The sequence below is a fragment of the Oryza brachyantha genome, chromosome 3 (genome assembly GCF_000231095.2).
Source record: "Oryza brachyantha chromosome 3, ObraRS2, whole genome shotgun sequence".
In the NCBI taxonomy this organism is placed as follows: domain Eukaryota; kingdom Viridiplantae; phylum Streptophyta; class Magnoliopsida; order Poales; family Poaceae; genus Oryza; species Oryza brachyantha.
Window position 1 is genome coordinate 28,766,204 of NC_023165.2, and position 20,889 is coordinate 28,787,092.

Consider the following 20,889-nt stretch of genomic DNA (forward strand, 5'->3'; position numbering starts at 1 on the left):
TCGATTGCTATCCTATGCATATGTTCCATAGGAAATTACACAATGAACTCAAATCTCAGTTTATTTTTCATTTGAGAATTCTAAGGCTGTGCCCAATCAAGCTATATTCTTACCGGTTGCTATCCTATGCATATGTTCCATAGAATTACACAGTGAACTCAAATCTCGTTTTATTTTTCGTTTGAGAATTTGAAGGTTGTGTTCAATCAAGCTATGAGAAAATCCAATCTATAGCAAACAATCCGGTACAAAAAAAAATAGTAAAACTTTCTAATTTTAATGTGTATCATATGACACATGTTTTCTTCCAATATATAACACTTATGTTGCATCTGTCATTCGGATTACGTTTTAGGCCTAAGAACGGCATCAAAAGACTAATTTGCCTATAGCTTCTCTATATGGACACATGAAAGGAGTAGACCTGGTTAGGATGGACCATTTTTCGTGTGAGTGGAGTAGGTCAAGTCACTTGATGCCGTGATAGGGGTGACCATGGTTGCGGTGGCTGGTGAATTATGCGACTATGTTTAGAGATGGTGAGATTAAGTTCATTGACCATTGCGGGCAATCCTCTTGCTCAATAAGAACAGTTGGTAGGTTGTTTAACGACGGCTTATTGGTTGATCAGCACTGCTAGTACCTTTTGCTCAATGATGGTGGGCAATGGCTTGCAAGGTAGTCAGTTTTTCGTTTTGTTGGTGTTCCGAGCATTGAAAATCCTAGATGTGAAGGTTTGGTAATGTTGAATAGTTTTTACCTCTTTTTTTAAGAAATGGTTAGCGGTAGCACATTGGTGTGATCAGGGGTGGAACTAGGCGTGGGCAGCTTGAGCTTGAGCCCCATGCTTGACTAAAAAAATTCATATAAAGTAATAAGTTTTAGTTAAAATTTATATAGAAGGTTTACATTCTATCGTTGAGTTCTAGGCTTAGAAAATTCCTGGTTTCCACCCTAAATATGATGTTAATATGTAAAGATGTTTACTCTGAATAAAACCCCTCATGTGTAAGTGAATTTAAATATAAGGTCCTATCATTTTTTTTTAAAAAAAAAACAGGGGTCGTGATCGTGTGCTAACTATAAAAATCAATCTTGCTATGGCAGGGTTGATTCTTTTTGGGTATATTGGGTATACTTTAAGATACAACCATATACTCCAAATGGTGATGTGATGTGCTTTCTGAATAAAAGGAATGGGACTTAGGCCTTGTTTAGTTGCCAAAAATTTTTGACAAAAGGGTCACGTCGAACGTTTGAACGGATGTCGAAAGGAGTTTCGGACACAAATGAAAAAACGAATTTCACAGCTCGCCTGGAAACTGCAAGACAATTTTTTTGAGTCTAATTAATCCGTCATTAGCACATATTGGTTACTGTAGCACTTATGGCTAATCATGTACTAATTAGGCTCAAAAGATTCGTCTCATGATTTCCCACATAATTGTACAATTAATTTTTATTTTCATCTATGTTTAATGCTTCATTTAAGTGTTCAGAGATTCAATACAATGTTTTTTAAAAAAAGTTTTCGGAAATTGAACAGAGCCTCTAATTTGTTGATGGGGACAAATTCGATTTGATTGGGCTTACCAATGAGATAAAAGAACACTGTCAATTATGGTGGTGGGGCAATCAAAAAGCTAGCATACTGTACCTTGAAAGCACATATCAATATCATCCACCTACTAGTGATGCTGCATTGTAAATTTTGTTTGATGCAAATTTTCTGTTTCGTCAAAATGGTATATGTGTTAGTACGGAGGATATTGTGGATGCTGAGGGTGTTGATCACGGTGGAAATGCCAACGAAAAATTAGTACTAACTCTCTCTTTTTTAACTTTGGCTAGTTTCATTTTCAAACTAACAGGCATCGAACGCACAAGGAGGGAGTACATTTGATAGTCCAAGCAAAATTTATCTTCTCTCCATCTAAGGTTGTTTGCTCCAATTGCAACTGTAGTGTTACAGAGAGGAAGAAAACTGGTGCCATGTGTTATGATTTGAACGAAGCCAGTTTATGTGTGTGTTTTTTTTACATGATTGGTTCACCGTTTCCTGTGAACACGCTTCCTAATATACTAAACAATGATTTTTTTTTTGAAAAACATATCAAAAAGTTACTATAAAAAGTCAAATAAAGTTATTTTCAAGTTTGCATTAGTTGATAATCAATTAATCACGTGTTGATGACTCGCATCATTTTATATGCCACCGACAAGTTTAGGTCATCATGCAGTTTAAACGCAGACAGAAATGTATAACACATGTTTGGGTGATCTTTTGGGTTATTGGTGGAAAACACGTCATATTTGTAATTATAAAATAATTTATAAATAAAACTTTTATATATGTGTTCATAGTGATTAAAAAATAGCCGGAGAAAAAACCACAATAAAAAAAACTTCAAAATCAATTTTAAATTTAAGATTGAAAATCCAAATATTGACTTATAAGTATAAGCAAAAGCTAAAAGATAAGAGTGTGTCTCCCTTGGACTCCATTGTATTCATATAGTTATATTCGTATAAATAGTACTACCTTAATTGATTTTGGATTAATCTAAGTTATTTTCAACGCACGGTGCTCGTGGTTATGGGCCCGTTCGTAAGCACTAGCGTGACCGTGCTGTGTGGATAGCACGGGATCGTTAGCTCGGAACACGTATCGTGCGACAGTCATTGCATTAATTCTAGAGCTGACGGCGTCGTTTCCATCCGTCGAATCGTGGACGAGGCGCCGGGACCATCGCGCCAAAGACTGCTATGTTCTCCGCCGCACTGAATGGGCCGTTGGGCTGTGTAACGCGGTCTTTACGGCTCCGTCTGCTGACATTGCGTGAAGCCGACGTCGAGCTTGCATGCCATAAAAGTCAGATTTTTACCTACCAAAACTTGCATCTCTGCGCAGAAAAAAGTTGTCTTCGGCATTGAATAGGTAGGCACATATCCTCGGACACAGCTACCTGTCTACATTTGTACTTACTTGCAATGTGAAAAAAATTGGTAGTTGGTGGGCAGCATCCAAATAAAGTTGGTATCTTCTGTACTATAGATTGGATTTACTGAATTATTAATATCTTTGCATTCATTAATTCTGGTGCATTACCTTTTTGCTGTGTAGGTGCCTATCTTTGGGTTTATTAGAGAAATAACTCAAATGATATATTTATAAATAAAATCTTTATACATGTGTTCTTAGCGATCTAAAAGTCAATATTGAAAATAAACTATGATAAAAACCTTCCAAAATTACCTCCAAATTATGGTTAAAACTTTAAACTTTAGCATATGATCATAAATATAAGTGAAAAAATAAGAGTGCTAGATAGAACCCATTCCAAATCCTCCAAAACCCGACTACTTACGGCAACGGCAAGTACAATGCTTGTGTTGGAGACAACACTTTTGTAAAAAAAAAAAAAACTCAGCCTGCCCTGCAGCCGGCCATCCCGTCTGCTCATCAAGCGATGATGATGGCTCGTGCTTCGAGAGAGAAGAGATGGGTTTAACAATGTTGTATAGCTTGTAGACAATGAATTTTTAATAATTTATTTATAGTTGATCTTAACTAAAAAAACATTATATACGAGTAACTTGTAGACAATGAAATAGACTTTAGGTTGTGTGACATGTCTTTTTAATTGTCTATATGAATTCGAGATGTCTACAGACAACCACCGGATGTGGATTGAACATGTCCTTATCAAACGTTTCGTCCTCAAAAGCAAAAGAAACTAGCTGGTAATAACCAATAGACGTTGAGGTACCAGTCAGCTTTGCTGGTCTATGCATGTATATTAATTTGTACTGTTGCTTCAATTTGCAAAACTCAACCCCACGTGTGTTATATTTTTCTTCTTTCTCTGGAAAGATGTCCGCTGGTCGTGTCACATGTATGGTCCAGTCCATCCATGCAATTCAATTGTAAGTACTATACTGCTTTGAAAGCCCAGTTGTAAAGCGTATTTCTGCATGGAATAGAATAGACAAATGGTGTGTGGTAATTATTGAAAGGTACAAACAAACTAATTAAGTATTATAAAGTTAAAAAATAAAAAGACATTTAAGAAATTCATATATATATATATAGAATATATATAATATCTCGATCTCGAAATAACTTTAATTTTTAAGGTATTTCTAGCCACTGGGATTCAAATTAGCATGAAGGAAAAAAAAACACCGAAGTACTCTCACCAATAGAAGAGTAATATTGGTGGGTAGGTAGCCAAGGGGTATTCAAGGGATAAATCTTCTATGATTCGAACAAAGGGAGTAGGCAGGTGATAGAATAAACTTATTTTAGACAAATGCTACAGGTTAGAAATTAAAGTTAGTTTGAAATGAAGAATTAGATTTTTTTCCATAAAAAACATACTACCTTTCTTATAAAATGTGAGGTGTATTTGTCCGTTAATTTCTCTTGTAATATATTATCAACAACTATAAAATCAACATGATGCCAAATATTTGCAAAAACGAATGTAATGACACTGCATGCATGGTACTAAACATATCCTCCCACCATATTTTTTATATGACACCGTTGACTTTTAAGTCCATGTTTGACCTTTTATCTTATTTAAAAAAATTATATAATTATTAATTATTTTTTATAATATGATTTATTATTATAGCAACTTTAAGTATGCTTTATAATTTTACATAGTTAGATATAAATTTTGAATAAGACGAACGGTCAGACGTAGATTTAAAAGTTAATGGTGTCATATAAAAAAATATGGAGGGAATACGTCTCTAGTTCAATTATTAGTAGAAACAATAAATGTTGGCTTTACCGATAGCAATTGTGTCCACTGCATTTTAAGATGGAGTGAGACCATTTATAAGCTCGGATAGCATGCCCATTATTCATTTCATTCGATTCACCGGGAGAAAAAAAAAAACTATTCCCTTCTGGAAACACTGGATTTCAATGAAATACCAGTTCTAATTCAAACTTCAAGCGATAAGACTACGCACATTAATTGATTGAAACAAGTCAAGTCTAAAGCAGAAAGACTCGTGTTTTGACTAATGCAAATGATCCTACTGGCAGATGAACTATCAGCAGGGTCAGAGAACCAAAAAATAATCCGAGGCTAACTTGACTTTGGAAGGTGGCAGTTGGAAGCAGTGTAAACATGCAAATTCGATTAAACTGGTGCGAGATCCAATAATTTCGGCCATTGACTGTACGCGTATTCCATTGCAGACAATACAGTATTGTCGTTCTCCGAACAGTACAGGGGTTTTATTAAAAAAATCAAACGACATATTCACAAACGAAAAATAGTTATAAATAAAACTTTTGTATTCTTAGCGATCAAACACAGTGCGACATTATCTACTTTTCTTCTCTCTTTCTTCTGTCGGGCAATCAGCCACCAACAGGCAGCATCTAGCAGCAAACGGTAACGGTACAGTTAGTACGACGAGCGCGAACAGCTAGCGGATCTCGAGTGCTCCTGCAACTGCAAGCAAGAACAGAAATTCCGGCAGGCTTCGCGTTTGATTGACTGCATCTTTCCGAAAGCGAGCACGCAGTTTCTTGCAGGATGCAGCATCGCAGCCGCCCCCCCTGTCGTGGGGTAATCATTAGCAGTAGCAACGAAGGAAGTGACTCGAATCCAGCTCTAGATTTTTCCTTATCCTTTTTGTAGGTTCTTGATTAATTTGATCTTCTTAAGTGAATGGCAATCATCCTTAATGAGAATTTTTAGGAGCAAAAACGACGGGTTCTTTAACTGGATTCAAAGTTCAGAGACAGGAAGCTTGGCATGAGAATTGGGTGTACTCATTCATGGCCGCCATGACTGCAGTTCTTCAGCTGCTGCTCGTCTTCTTCGTTTCATCCATCTGAAGTTCTGAACTGAACTGAAACTCTGACGAATCCTCCAATGCTTCCATGTCTTTTATGTTTCTCTGGGATTTACCTGATGATCTCATCGGATACAGCAGTGTTCTTGGATATTCTATTTTCCTTTTCTTGGAGTTGGGTTGTGTCCTAATTGGAATATTGAATTCAACGACGTGGAATTCCATTAGCTTGGAATTGAAATGGTATTCTTAATTGTGCTGGTCATTGTCTGAAAAATAGTAGTACAGATTTATATGCCCATTCCTCTGAATTTTTTTTTAAAAAATGATTTTTACTTTTGAGTAAAATATTGGCATAGTTGACGACTTTTAAAAGCAAATCAAGCACTATATAAACAAACGCATCCCAATGCAGAAGCCAGACACGAAACAGCTTTTGCATTGCATCATGTCGAAGCCAAGGTGAGTCAATCGCAGCTAAGCTGTATCCTTTTCATGTTTTTTTTTTTTTGCTTTTGTTTTGTTGTGTTAGTCTGATGAGTGATGGGGCTGTTGGATCGATCGAATTTGTTGATGGATTTGATCGGCGTTGATGCCACTCTTTGCTCTGCAGGATGGAAGGCAAGGTGGTCATCGTCACCGGCGGCGCGAGCGGCATCGGCGAGGCGGCGGCGCGGCTGTTCGCGTCGTGCGGCGCGACGGTGGTCATCGCCGACGTGCAGGACGAGCTGGGGAAGGCGGTGGCCGCGTCCGTGGGCGCCGGGTGCCGGTACGTGCGGTGCGACGTGACCGACGAGGCGCAGGTGGAGGCCACGGTGGCCGCCGCGGTGACCGAGCACGGGCGGCTGGACGTGATGCTGAGCAACGCCGGCGTGCTGCTTCCGACGGGGTCGGTGATGGACATGGACCTGGCGGCGCTGGACCGCGTGATGACCGTCAACTTCCGCGGCGCGGCGGCGTGCGTGAAGCACGCGGCGCGCGCTATGGTGTCGGGCGGCACCCGCGGCGCCATCGTGTGCACGGCGAGCGTGGCGTCGTGCCAGGGCGGGTTCGGGCCGGCGTCGTACACGGCGTCGAAGCACGCGATGCTGGGGCTGGTGCGCGCGGCGGCCGGCGAGCTCGGCCGCCACGGCGTGCGCGTCAACTGCGTGTCCCCCGGCGGCGTGGCGACGCCGCTGAGCTGCGGGCTGATGGGCATCACCCCGGAGGAGGTGGAGGCGGCGGCGGAGCCCCACAACGTGCTGCGCGGGAAGGTGCTCAAGGCGGCGGACGTCGCCGAGGCCATGCTCTTCCTGGCGTCCGACCAGGCCGGCTTCGTCAGCGGCCACAACCTCGTCGTCGACGGCGCCACCACCGCCGTCAACAACGCCGTGCTGCAGACCATTGGCCTGTGAGAGCGTATGCAGTTGTATGCATTTGCTCTTGCTCCCCACGAGGACCCGGAAGGCCATTATTTAAAAATCATATCTTTATGACAAAATTTACTACAGTTTGACTAAAAAAATGATCCCTTTTCTTAGGCCATCAATGGTTACATGGTGTCATAGTGCTCTGTGTTGTTTGTAAAATTGTGCTGTTTGTGATAATATTATATACTCCCTTTATAATATAAGATATATAACTTTTTTATTTGTAATGCTTAACTATTTGTCTTATTTAAAAGTTATGAAAATATCATTTATTTTATTTATCATTTATTTTATTATCAAAAGAACTTTAAGCATAACTTATTATTTTTTATATTTATACTTAAATTTTTAAATAATCAAACGTTACAACTAAAAAGTCAAAAAACTTATATTATGAAATGGATGTAGCATTAGCTAAATTCTCCAGAGAGGTTAATTGTGTTATTTTCTTCAAACAATTTCATCTCTATAGATGGATTTGCATGTAAGGCCTCATTCCCGATTACAGAGTTTTAAAAGGAATACTGTTTATATGATTTTTTTTCTTTGCCACCGTTTGCAAAAGCTAATTCATTTGTCCTTTCCTATGGTCTTCCTGTGTCCATCCGATCAACCTAGGTTCTGTTTTCTAATTCTCTATTTTGACCTAAATTATTTTTCTATTTCAAATGAGCTCTAAACTTGTATTCTAGAGTTAAAATAATATATTAATAATATGTAAAAGAATCATTTTTAACATCGAAGGATATGGAGCAGTTTGTAAAAAAATCATCGTGGAAGGTGAGATGGTAAATTCAACACCACCATTGTCTTCATTCAAAAGAGTATATATAGTTAGTTGTCATGGGATCTCGTGTGAACCTTTGAACTTGAATATTTGTTTAAGATAAATTTGTGTTTATCTTGCGGGTTGATGACTTAAGGTAGCGTTCGTGATCATGCAAAAAAAGAGATAATTCATAATTCCACTCAGTTTCCGTAAGCATGTTTTCCAAATTATGAAATCAGGTGTTTTCGAAAAGTAAATTAAAACAATGCTTAAAAGATCATATAATATATCTTCAAGTTTGCAATAACTTAATTTGTCATACCCTAATGATATATGTCGTTTTGTGTGATCTTTTTCACCTTATCCTCACACTCAAACACACTCTTTTGCTATTACTAATAATATATATGTGCATTACAGGATATGTACGGCACAAACTTATAGAAAACTTAAAAACCACTTCTTTTCTTGATTTATAGAAGCGGTGTTTTTTGTTTGGCGTGTGATGGAAAAGATGATGAGTGACTCTGTTTTTAAGTAGTAAAATATTATCAGTAAATTAAAAATAGTGTTTTAATTTCTAAAATCTAACAAAGATCAACATATATTAAAAATTGGAGGAAGTACGAGCTAATCTAACCGTACTGAAGTGAAGTACTTTTTTCGTTTCCGCACCACAACTGATGATGAATCGGAGATCTTGTGAGACAAGCCATGCAACATCTCTCTCGAGAAGTCAAAAGTGTCAATTTTACATCTCTCAGGAAGTCAGAAGTGTTAATTTTTCAAACAGATTTGGCAGCAGTGGTGGAGTTTGGAGCAGAATAGCAATTAGCAAGTGGAGCAGCGATGATAATCTTGTTCAAACCCAAAGTAAAATACTTATTATGGTCCAAAATAAAACTTCAACAATAACATTTGGCTAAAACCCACTCAAACTTTTAAGTATATTTACTTCCTTCGTTCCTCTGAAATATAAATATTTATAAAATTTAAAATTTACACGACAAGATAATCATTTTGGGTACCAATCCTGATGCATAAAAATCCTTAACATTTTGTATGTTTGTCGGAGAATCTAACCAATTCAAACTCAAAAATTGTCCACTGAGATGCCCCGCTCCATTCTAAAGTATACGTAATTTTATATTTAAATCTTATTCTAAAATATAAATATTTTAGCTTTATTCACGTTATTAACTATCGTATCGTCAGCCACCATTCTCGTTCAATTTGGAGGGAGTAGTATTTGTTAAACAACCTGAAAATTATATTTTTGAATACGGGGGCATATATACGCGTCATCGATCTCCCCCCTATAGTTGTGTTCACACCTTGGGTGATTCGCCGGTCCTCCGCCTCCGCCTCCGGCGTCACCCTTTCGGCTTTCGCCGGTGCTGTCAGAGATGGGCCGTGCTCCGGCGAGCCGGAAGCCCTCGCCGCCGCCGCCTCCTCCTCCACCTCCGGGCCGTTGCCACTTCTGGCTCCCGATCAAGCGCCGCCACTGCGCCAATTCACCCCTCCCAGCCTCTCAGTACGCAGCTCTCCCAGTATCCTTCCCCCTTTAACCCCTAAACCCTAACCCTAACTTCCCTCCCCGCTTCCTCCTCCTCCTCAGGTACTGTGGGAACCACCTCCCTGATTGCGCCTCCGATGCCGGTGCGCCCTCCCGCCGCCGCGTGCCTTGCCCCGTCGACCCCTCGCAGTGAGCTCCCGATACCACCAGGTTATCTCCGTCACCAGCCTCCTATCCGCTAATCCCGCCTTCTCTTGAGCAGCACCGTGCTCGAGGAGAACCTGGAGGCGCACGTCAGCAAGTGCCCCCTCAGGAAGCACGCCGCTGCGCTTGCAGCGCAGCCATTCTACTCCAAGGGCATCAACTCTGGTGTGGGAGAAGGCGGTGGGGGCGTCACCTCTGCCGCCAAGCGCGCCGCGGTGCACAAGCTGGTTGAGGATGAACTGCGAGCCTTGGTTGAGAAGATCAAGTCGGTGCACGCGGCGGCGGCGGTGGCAATGCGCGAGTCATACCTTGTTACAGATACTTGCGACAGTTGGATGAGGAACCAGGTTGATAGGTGTGTGTGTTTTCCACTTTTGAGGGTGTGAAGGCTGGATTTTTTTTGAGGATTTTGTAGTAGGGGATTGGTTTGATCTGGTGTGTTGGGCAGGAAGGTGCCATACCAGGAAAAGCATGTCAAGCAGCAGGCATCCATCATTGGCAACATGGAGGCATTTGGTTTGCTGCGGAAGGGAGGTGTGGAGGAGGCGGCGGAGGAGAATGCTGCGGAAAATGCTCCAGCAGTGGTGGAGTTTGGAGCAGGCAGGGGGTATTTGACACAGATGCTGGCAGACTGTTATGGGATTAAGAATGTTTTCTTGGTTGAGAGAAGGTCATACAAGCTCAAGGTCAGTCTCTCTGTTCATATCATCTCAGGATAATATCTACTTTGGGTCTGTCAAAGATGTACACTTGCCATTGGTTATTCCACCTTTTGTAATCAATTTCAGATTAATTTTGGTGTAGAAATTCGTAAGCACATTAATTATCTCTGTGCCATATTACACTCTATTTGTAATATATTGGCTTGCTGTTATGCTCAACAAGTAGCCTTTAACTCAGTATTTTTCTTTCGTTGATTACAATGTCCCAACTAGTACACTAATGCATGTCTAGGTTGTTTACATTGATTATGATTTTAATGCACTATCCTTTCTGTGTCGAGTGCCTTATGAAGTTTTATTTAGAGACATATTGTAGATGTTACATGTTGAATATATTTAGTTTGTTATCTTTGGAAGGATTTTGCTCTGTTGAATCATGTTTCACCTAGGTTGGTTCTTTAACTGCTTTGTTGTGGTCCTGTTTCTTCTTTTTCTCTGTAATTTCTAGGCTGATCGAAGTTTGCGACAAAATGAAGGCATTACTCTGAAGCGTTTGAGAATTGATAGTAAGATTTCTTTTCTTTGTTTTTGAATAGTTGACTCGAAGGCACCTGAGTGGTTTTTTAGGCACCTTTTGTGCTGAAAATCTTTATGGCCAAATGAGTTTGTTTACCTTTTCATTTATATCCATGTATGAGTGTGACATATCTTTGTGCTCTTAATCCAAATGTTTTGTGAAATAGTAAGAAATATAAGCACTGATAAGAGACAAACACAATGTAGTTGAAGATTTGAACCTTCAAGGAATAGAGGCTTTGAGTGGGTGTCAGTATCTAGCAATTGGAAAGCATCTATGTGGACTGGCAACAGGTGATTCTAACATATGAAATTTATGCATTGAATTTATACTCTGACAAACATATGAAATTTATGCATTGAATTTATACTCCGACAAACTGATGTATAATACATGAGAAATGAAAATAGTATAATGAAGACTGTGTTTCCTCTCCAGATATGACCATGATGTGCTGCCTTCATGAACGGTATAACCAGGCACAATATAAAGATCATGGCAAAAATAATCTATGTGGCCTTGCTTTGGCCACCTGCTGCCACCATCTCTGCCAATGGAGTCACTATGCAAGTAATTTTGTCTGCCAACTAATGCTTCTAATTAAATTTGGTTGCGACATATCATGTGGCTGTGTTGCAGTTTTATCTACTCTATGGAACATATCACGTACAGATTCTTACTTTGCTTCTTATAGAAAATATTCCTCGTTCCATTGCAGATAAAACTTTCCTCCAAAACTTAGGGATTACAGAGGAAAACTTCCATGCCATGACATGGTTTAGCAGCTGGGCTGTGGATGGTGATCACAGTTCCCAGGATTCCTCTTTGGACGTTGAAGACTTGTCTCCAGAAGATAGGTAAGGAACCATTGGTGTTAGTATTGACTAAGCCTTAGTTTTCTTCTACATTCTGATTGTTGTAGAAGAAAAGATCATCTGTTCAAATCTTGGTGGGAAGTATCACCCTTAACCATTTTAATCATTATGATGCACCATGTATGGGCAAAAACCCAGTATCATTCATTTTCTTGAATCATTCTCGAATGGTGTCACTGAAAAGTTAGCATGTTTTGTCACCACATTTTTTTACAGGTATGAAAAAGCAGATAAGCCTGGTGTGGAGGCTAGCGGGATCGACAAACTCATCCGAAGTATACCAGCAGGGGAGAGAGCTGCCTTGGGGTTTATGTGTAAAGATATTATCGATACCGGGAGGCTGCTATGGCTTAGAGAGAAGGGTCTAGATGCAGATCTTGTGAGCTACGTCCCATCAAATATTTCTCCAGAGAATCACTTACTCGTTGCAAAATGTACGTCCTGATCGGGACCAAAAAAAAAAGCTTACGTGTTTCATTTCAATCCTGATCAAGTTCGCAAATTTTGGTTGCATATTTTATGTCGTGTTGTTCATCAGTTCTGTGAAAAAATAGGGGGGGCAATGCAAAAACATCCGGAGAGCATGTTACATCTCCATGTGAAATTTCAGTATCGAATCATCTCAGTATCTTTGGGTTTGATATTACAATTCTGGTGTAGCATGCCATATTCAAGCTACGAGATAGGAGTATAATGATAGTATTTCGAGAAACTTTTAAAATTGACGTGGTTTCGCCCATTTTCAGCATTCAGTGCACTTGGACAAGAAATATGTTCGTAGAGATTAGCATAGTTTCCGAATGAACATTTAACCTCAACCCATATACAGACAAGAAAGAAAAAGGAATTCAAAATACATGAAAAGAAATGTTTCATTCTGATAGTCTGCAAAGATACAGCCCTGCGAGGCTGCGAATCTTGCAGCCACAAAACTGAATGAACCGAAGCAGCAGCGAGGGCGGGCTCCAGCAAGCTCCGCAAAGAATGGATTCTACAGTACAACCACACGATGAATTCTATGGAACCATATGTTCTGTTTACAAGTTAGGCGGTAGTATAAATAATAACTAATTAATGATAATTAATAACGACGGTATGTGAGCTTTATATAAACGAAACGATCCTGCTTTAAATACAAAGGATCATCCTCCACATAGTATTGTTCTTTTTGATCTTAGGCCAGCACACTAAGCTCTCGACACACATAAGAGACACTAGTACACTTATTCCATTCTAAGCTCTCCTCACCTCACATTGCTCCACGCTCTAACAGCTCCCATCTGAATGTTGGTGCTGCATAAACCTTGGGGCAGGTGTGGAGTAGTATGCCGACGCAGACGCAGATCACGGCGATGCCCATCACAGTCAGCATCGCTGGCCTGTAGAGGAAGGTCGTCGCCGTCGAATGCCGGTACATGAGAGCCTGGCGGCTGCAGGCGTTGCAGCGTGATGCTGCGCCGATCTCCAGGCTGACTTCACCACCAGGCTTCACGCCGTCGGTTATTACAGGGTGCACGCCACTAGGGACGCCGACGACAATGTGGCCTTTGCCAAGGTGCTTATTGATCTTCTTCTCAACCATATTCAGGTAAGCATCGTTGCCTCTCTGGCGAGCGTAGTCTTCTGGGGTGAAGCCTGCATCGTCTCGCGCGTTTCTCCATGCGTGGATCCCAACCTGCAATAAGAGGCAACAGCAGGAAAATTAGACAGGAGATTCAAATCTATTCATAAAAAGGAACTAGACTAAAAACGTTTGTAGTGCGAATGACATGGCATCGTTTTTTATGTAACCAACGTTAATTGCAAGGGACATGAATCATTCTGTGCAGAATGCACATAGAATACGAGCAAATAATTAAAAAAAAATTGCAAAGAATTAGAGGGATACCAGTCCAGGATCATCAGTCAGTGCATCCAATACATCCTCTGCACCGTCTGTTGCAGCTGCTATATGGAGGGGGGTAAATTTGGAAGGGCCTTGAGCATCAGGTCTGAATAGGTATGTCGCTGCAGTTGCCTTCAGGCTTTCGTTTGGCTTGTATCCCAGCAGAAACCTAACCATTCGGGCAGATTTCCTCCGCACGGCAGTGTGCACCAAATTTTCTGACAACACCACCTCTTCTGGAGACTGGGACCCCATATCAACGAGGCCAATAAATAAGAAATCTAACAGCACTTTGGTCACAGCACACCACTCACGCTCCATGGCAAATATACCAAGATTTCTGAATCTCCATATGTTAAAGGATGCTAAAGGAACCTCATCATGTTTAGATATTACGTTTGCTCTATGAAGAAGCCAGCCCAGCTCATTTATAAACTCTAAAGCTTGGTTTCTGGCATTGTCATCATCTGCCTGTTCATGACTGGAGGACTCAAATATGCTCTCCAGTTCACAGACCTCAGAGCATATGTCCTGCTCAGCAATTATGAATGGGAAGAAACCGTTGCTAAATCCACCATCTTCAACCTGAAATTCACGATCATTTGAATTAGTTCAAAGGTTATGACAGAAAACGGACACATGAAACCAGAAAACATATGACAAGCTGTACCTCTAAGAATCCTCTCCCTCTTGAACCAGGGAGAGAACAAGAGAAGTTCAAATATTCGATATCATCATGCTCATCGTCGTCAACTATATTATCTGTGTCTTCCTGGAATATACAATGCCCTTCAAATGAGCAAATCAGCCTGCAAACATGAGATGATTACTCTTTAGATGACAACAAATAAGCTTAAGAAAACATCAAGCTACATGGGTGTCTCCATAGAGAACAAGCATATGTAAACCATAGACAGCAAACTGGCAAAGTACCTTGAGGAAGCACTGACTAGGTTAAAGCCTTCTACCCTGAAATTCACTTTTGTTGACAAAGGAGCAGCAATTGGTTTCAAACATAAAATCTTGCAGTAATTATGAGAACTTTTTGCAAGTGGTCTGTCCAACATAACTTGACCTGCAGTGACATAAAGGCACGCATAGTGACTAGTGAGACTAGCAAACTTCCAGTGCAAAATGTGTATAATAGAACTTGAAAGCATTGCAAAGCTAACTAAGCATTTGTGCTTACCATTGTGCATAAAAGCTATCTGATGCCGTACCATTACAAATACCAAACCAGATTCCCAAAAGTTGCCAGTAGAACTATTCAAAAGCTTATGCAGGTATGAGCTCATATTATCAGAGAGCTACAGTAAACAAGAGAAAAAACATCAAACATCAAGCAAAAAGGCCATTATCATGACATGAAATAGTTAGTTTAAAAATCATACCTCTTTCCACGCAGACTCAACTAAGCGAAGATATACTGTTAAAATAATACAGCCAGGTCTAATATAGCTCTCTATATCAGTAGGGCTACTGGACAACCAACCGAGAATCTGAAATTCAGGATTGATGTGTTAGATTGAAGATATTCACTCATATGTGTTTCCGAGAGAATGCGTAATTTACCTGTGATCGCAAAACTGGAGGTAAATCACTAGGAACTTTCTCGAAAAGCTTGAAGACAATTTTATCAGTCCGACACTGCAAGCATTCATAATGACAATCCATGAGAGAGGGAGAGCACTTCAACATATTTGAGGTGCAAATCCACTATGAAATATTACAAAATACTAGCATTTGGTATCTTAGTACATATGCGCTAGTCAGACTATTGTTATCAGCAAAATTCTCTTCATGCATGTTTTTATATTGATCAAAAGACAGTTAAGTTCACCTTGTCCATGTGGTGTTTCTGTGCCAAACAGATATGATGAATTAGTTAGAGGCACTTCACTGGTGCAGATAACTACTTTAGTCAAAATTTGGATCTGGAAAAGTGTATATTCTATTCAAATTTCTCTGCAGACTTATTGTCTTTGGTTCTTGATGATACCTACAACAGTTTCTAGTAGAGGTACTGAAAAGGCATGCATGTCTAACTTTTAAGTAGTTCAAATTGCACAGCTAAGTGTTGTTATACTTATATCCCCCTCAATAGACACAATTTGAAGCACAGTCTAGTACTGCATAAACTAAGTCATGTTTGACAGCTCGCTTCTACAGTCCAACACTCGTAAGAGTGCACTAAAATCCAAGTTTAAAATCTCACTTGAATTAGCCTCCTTAAGATAGTTGTTCCTTGATAATAGTATAGTATGTATGTCTACATAATATTCTAACAAAAATTTCCGATAAACTAATTAAAAACTATAGCAAGTAATCAGTGATGGTACTTATAGATCAATAAGTAATATGAACATTAAAAATTGAAGTGGTCCCTTCGGTTTTAGGCAAACTAGTGAAGTTGTTGCAAGGAATAAATTTGCAAACCTGAGCATCTCCATTTGAGCTTGACAATGACTGAATTGATGTTGAATCCGAAGTGCCACTAGTCTGTGGTGGGCTTTGAGTAGTATCTTGGTGAATCCATAATGGACAGTTGGGAGAATCAGCAGTCTTAAAGGCTGGCGTAGGTGAACCTTCATACCCACCCTCAAAGCTTTCCATATCACCGCAGGTGTCATTCAGATCAAAATCCTTAAACTTGCATGCTGGAGGGTCTGTGCACAAAACACTAGTGTAACTTAAAATTTTCAACTGAAAACATTTACTGAAGGATTAAAAACGTTCCCCGCAAAAAAAAAAAACGTTGCACTTCTCACCAGGAGTTGCAACAGTGGGAGACTTTGATTGTACTTGTACAGCCGATGATGATGCCAGCCCACATTGATCACTGTTCACGAAAGGCATCTTAGAGTTAGATGGCCCTGCAGCCTCCAATACAGTAGTATTTGGCAATGCATTAGCTGCTTCAGAGGTCCCAGCATTTGATCCATCTTGCATGCTTTGGCATGCCTCCAAGAGTTTACAGAGTTCTTTTGGATCCAATGACTTGGCAACAGCCCCCAGGTTTCTCAAAAGATTAGATAACAACTCCTGACCTCTTAAATGCTCAGCATTGTCAGCTGCAAGTACAATTGTGGAGTCATGTGAGTATTACCACAAGAGTATTTTGCATAGTTTACAACTAAGTATTTTCATACCAATTTATGTGCTATAAGTATCCTATACTATTTTGGGAGGCACTACATTCAAGAAATGGCTAAAACTTGTGAAGTCTTGCAATAGGATGGGCAATCTTAATAGAAAGGTGGAGGAATTTCCTGTAAGCAATCTGGGATTTGAACATACTACCTCAGTCCCGAAATAAGTTCATTTTTCAGTTTTTTGATACCATGTAGACTCTTCGTCTTATTTGAAATTTTTTTGCGATTAATATTTCTATTGTTACTAGATGATAAAACATGAATAGTACTTTATGTGTGACTAATTTTTTAAAATTTTTGTACAAATTTTTCAAATAGATGAATGGTCAAACGTTGGACACCAAAATTGAAAAATAAAGTTATTATGGGACGGAGGTAGTCAGACTTAACCATAAATTCATCTTGTACCACATTACAGTATTTGTAGTCCTAGAAACTATGGCACTATGGTATTTCAATTTTCAAACAACTTTACCAATAAATAAGAACCATATAAAGCATAAAAGGCTATCTTTATTGAAAATACAGAAGTTCTCTTTTAATCAATACCAAGTATAATTCTATCAGAACAAAGTCAGATACTCAAACTCAATATGCAACTGAAAACAAACTATACTGGTACCAGTTTACCAGTGCATATGTGCAGATGGAGAATCTATGTTACCGTGACGTAAAAAAAATACTTACAGTTCAAATCAGAAAACTGTTTACGTACCATTCAAATTTGCACATACCCCAAGGAGACCCAACAATAAATAACTGCTAACTTTGTCCTCGGTCAAAGCAGTACCACCAACAGCAACTTCAGGGCGAGTTTTCCTCCTTCGTCTGTTGTGGCCTGCTAAACGTCGGCGGCAACTTCGCTTCCCTTCATCAAATTCTTGAAGAGGGTGGAATCTGTACAGGCACAGGGCATGTAGAGTAATTAAAGTGGGTTAGCCCATATCTTGTTGAAAGAAATTGCATACTATGTCACCATAACACAGTACATCATAAATACTATTTGCAATATCCAACCACACAGTACTTGCAGACAGTGCCAGTTTCTTTGAAACATTTATGAAAAAATATGACATGCCCAAGGAGTCCACAATGCTTTCCAAAAGTGGACAGTGCTGTTAAGCGTAGAAACAACCCAAAGACAGAGAGTGGGCAAAAGAAAGCAGTTACATCAGAAAAAAAAAAGGAATATACAAAAAAATATTGGACCAGTGACAAATGTGCAGAACTCATTCTAGTAATTACACAATATAGTTGGAAAAGAAAAGGATGTGCAATTGAGACAAAATTAACCCTGCAAGCAACCATGGTCTGGTTCTTGACATCAGTATGTAAAAATGGTCTCAGAAAATCCACAATTCAAAAATCATCTTATAATGTTTCGAAGTCTGTCAGCTACAACTATTGTTTCCCGCAAAAAAAACTACAACTAATTAATGTGCATATGTCAGTAATAAAAATTATTTTGTTTGAAGAGAAAAGAATCCAAAGAAATTACAAGAAAGTGATAGTCATGCTGGCATGTACAACTGTGCTTTGCAGTAACTCATAGATATTAGGTGGATCCGTGGATATCAAGGCACTGCCACAGAAGAGTATAAGCGATTATCTAGTGCATTTACTCAAGAACATTTTCTTTTGTAGCACATATTCAAATGGGGTTATGCAATACCAATCCTTTTGTGTTGTATTCACTGTCGTCACAAGTGTTACTCCATCCATTTCATATCATAAGTCACTTTGGGTTTGTACTAAGTCAAACCTCTTTAATTAAGTTTGACAAAGTTTGTAGAAAATGTACTAACATCCACAACACCAAATTAGTTTTATTAAATCCACGATTGACTCATTGACTATATTTTATAGTATATTTATTTTGTGTTCAAAATGTTGCTATATTTTTCCATAAACTTGGTCAAACTTAAAGAGGTTTGACTTAGGAAAAAACTAGAGTGACTTATAATATGAAAGGGAGGGAGTAGAAATTAGTCCATTACGATTTCTCTTAGCATGGAACTAGTTTGATCACTTTTTCCAGCATCAGCACTCAATCTTGTCTATGAATTAATAGTTCCTATTTTTCACAATTTCAGCATAAAGCATGCCATTTCAATATGCGCTCTGCAAATGATATTATCCTTTCCATTTTACTACCAGTGTGCACATGTGATGCGACAGATGTTAAATTAATATACCACATGTCCTGAGTTAAAGAACTATTACACTCTAAGCTAAAAATAGCAGTATAGCACACATATATCATGTCATCATGAATTCGAGAATTTAATTTTAGGATGAAGACAAGTATAAAATCTACCTAAAATTATTCTTCAGAATCAAATTTTAAAATTCAAAATCAGCTTCAGCACCAAGCACCCACAAAATAGTTAGTACTTTAGTCCAATAGTATACGACACACGCATGTCTATATCTGGATTGAACATGCCTAGAGAACACGAACTCCTATTTCTAAACTTTCATTTTATCTTACTATGCTCATCAAGATTACGGTGGCTCTCATAAACCAAAAGCTAGTGCTTACAAAATCATTAGGTTTGGAAGTTTGCAAGGGTCTAGAGTCTGTTAGCCGTATTACATCAAATTTGCATAGAATATTCCACCTATTCATTCCAATATGAACTAACTATAAAATGTACATGAAAGCCGGTAGGAGTTTGAATTAAACTAACCTGCTACATTGTTGGCAGAACCGCTGGACGATGTTCCCAACAACAGCAGTGCTGGCCTTGGAATGCATCTCACAGACCTTGTGCCGTCGATGGTAATCCCTCACAGCAGTAAGGTCGGCAGTGCAGCCTTCCACCTGGCACGTGGGGCCACTAGAACTGCCTCCCTGCACCCTGATCTTTTTACCATTCCTGTCTTCCTCATCGGCACCACCATCCATCCCTGCTCCAGGGGCAATAGCACCACCACCAATTCTCAAGCTGAGTGACCCGCCGCCGTTCTCCACCACCAGGTCGTCATCCTCCACATCATCATCATCAATTACCACCACCCGCTTCCTCTTATCGGAGTCACCTCTGACATTAACATTTCTCACCGCCGCGGCCCCAGCTTCCTCGGAGGAAGACGGCGAGCTGTTCAGCGCCAAGCCACTCGCCTCTCTAGCGGGCACAGGCGTCGCGGCGAAGCGCTCGCTGTCCCACCGCCAGTCGTTGAGGTCCCAGCCGAACAGCCTCTTCTCGCGCCTGTCCACCAGGTCAGGCTCACCCAACCCGCCGCCGTACAAGTGGCGGCTCTGCGCCCCGACCCTGGCTGCCTCCATGGCCCTCCGCCCTCCAAACCCTAGAATCCCAAGCCCCCGTCGGCCTCAACCCCCTCTCACCGCGAAAAAAAAAAAAGATCTAGTCGGCTCCCCTCCCGCCCAAGTAGTCGACGAACGTGACGCCCACGCACCCGCGGATCCAGACCAGAGAAACCCACATGCCCCCGGCACCACCGCCCTACGACGCAGTGGAGGAATCACGCAGCACGCAGCGAACCCGAGCTCATACACCCCAAATCACCGGAAACAAAAAGCAAAAAAAACAAAAACAAATACTAGAGAGCGGATCAGCGGGAAGCGCAGAACCGAGCGAATTGGCGGCGGCGACTGCGGAATCGAGCAGCGGAGAGCGCGAGCCGGGCGAATTCGTCGGGGAGGTGGGGGAATTTGGGAGGAGAGATTTTTGGTGGGAATGGAGTGGACTAAACCGCGGAGTCGAGGAGAAGAGAGGAAGACGGAGGAGGGGAAAGAGCAAAAAGCGAAGGGGAAGAAGGGGCAGGTGGGGGTGGAGGCGATGGGGACGCGTAGCGCGCCGCTCTGGTACAAATAGGGGCGCCTAAAATTGCATGGCGCACCCGCGGCGGCTACACGACAATTTTCTCCGCGCAGCCCAGGGGAAATTAATTCATGGTAGCCCGTTTCCATTTTATTATCATGATCTAAGAACTGGGATGCGAGTAATTATTTTTTTTGCATACTGTACTTTTCTAGTATATTCACATCTACGT

The 20,889-nt window shown here is 40.4% G+C and overlaps 3 protein-coding genes across 4 annotated transcripts; 2 read left to right on the forward strand and 1 right to left on the reverse strand.

Moving 5' to 3' along the window:
• The first annotated feature begins 6,135 nt into the window (after window positions 1–6,135).
• On the forward strand, window positions 6,136–7,423 carry LOC102720973 (short-chain dehydrogenase reductase 5-like). The gene is made up of 2 exons (XM_040522522.1): window positions 6,136–6,285; window positions 6,437–7,423. The coding sequence occupies exons 1-2, from the start codon at window positions 6,233–6,235 to the stop codon at window positions 7,215–7,217; spliced, it is 834 nt and encodes a 277-aa protein (XP_040378456.1). The 5' UTR covers window positions 6,136–6,232; the 3' UTR covers window positions 7,218–7,423.
• Window positions 7,424–9,340: 1,917 nt separating this feature from the next.
• LOC102700415 (tRNA:m(4)X modification enzyme TRM13) lies at window positions 9,341–12,460 on the forward strand. Its single transcript, XM_006650790.3, has 9 exons — window positions 9,341–9,535; window positions 9,620–9,706; window positions 9,780–10,076; window positions 10,170–10,407; window positions 10,892–10,949; window positions 11,167–11,253; window positions 11,399–11,530; window positions 11,679–11,817; window positions 12,052–12,460. Exons 1-9 carry the CDS (start codon window positions 9,408–9,410, stop codon window positions 12,278–12,280), a joined length of 1,395 nt encoding a protein of 464 aa, XP_006650853.1. The 5' UTR covers window positions 9,341–9,407; the 3' UTR covers window positions 12,281–12,460.
• Window positions 12,461–12,910: 450 nt separating this feature from the next.
• Window positions 12,911–20,652, reverse strand: LOC102700694 (squamosa promoter-binding-like protein 6). Of its 2 annotated transcripts, XM_006650791.3 has the most exons (11): window positions 19,563–20,652; window positions 17,588–17,769; window positions 16,489–16,791; window positions 16,157–16,386; window positions 15,293–15,367; window positions 15,112–15,219; window positions 14,910–15,027; window positions 14,654–14,795; window positions 14,391–14,529; window positions 13,724–14,305; window positions 12,911–13,510 (listed from the first exon to the last, which is right to left on the reverse strand). In XM_006650791.3, exons 1-11 carry the CDS (start codon window positions 20,159–20,161, stop codon window positions 13,085–13,087), a joined length of 2,904 nt encoding a protein of 967 aa, XP_006650854.2. In that variant the 5' UTR covers window positions 20,162–20,652; the 3' UTR covers window positions 12,911–13,084. The 2 variants fall into 2 exon arrangements, with proteins under 2 accessions (XP_006650854.2, XP_040378629.1); XM_040522695.1 differs by having other exon boundaries at window positions 14,654–15,027; window positions 19,563–20,648.
• Between the last annotated feature and the right edge of the window lie 237 nt (window positions 20,653–20,889).

Excerpts from the sequence above, each read along its gene's own strand:
- LOC102700415 (XM_006650790.3), top strand. The coding sequence starts at position 9,408 with ATGGGCCGTGCTCCGGCGAGCCGGAAGCCCTCGCCGCCGCCGCCTCCT. Across the intron at positions 10,950-11,166 it reads GAAGCGTTTGAGAATTGATA|TTGAAGATTTGAACCTTCAA; the intron begins GTAAGATTTCTT and ends AACACAATGTAG. Across the intron at positions 11,254-11,398 it reads TCTATGTGGACTGGCAACAG|ATATGACCATGATGTGCTGC; the intron begins GTGATTCTAACA and ends TTTCCTCTCCAG.
- LOC102720973 (XM_040522522.1), top strand. The coding sequence starts at position 6,233 with ATGCAGAAGCCAGACACGAAACAGCTTTTGCATTGCATCATGTCGAAG. Across the intron at positions 6,286-6,436 it reads TGCATCATGTCGAAGCCAAG|GATGGAAGGCAAGGTGGTCA; the intron begins GTGAGTCAATCG and ends TTTGCTCTGCAG.
- LOC102700694 (XM_040522695.1), bottom strand. The coding sequence starts at position 20,161 with ATGGAGGCAGCCAGGGTCGGGGCGCAGAGCCGCCACTTGTACGGCGGC. Across the intron at positions 15,368-16,156 it reads GCTCAAATGGAGATGCTCAG|TGTCGGACTGATAAAATTGT; the intron begins GTTTGCAAATTT and ends GAATGCTTGCAG. Across the intron at positions 15,220-15,292 it reads CTCCAGTTTTGCGATCACAG|ATTCTCGGTTGGTTGTCCAG; the intron begins GTAAATTACGCA and ends CCTGAATTTCAG.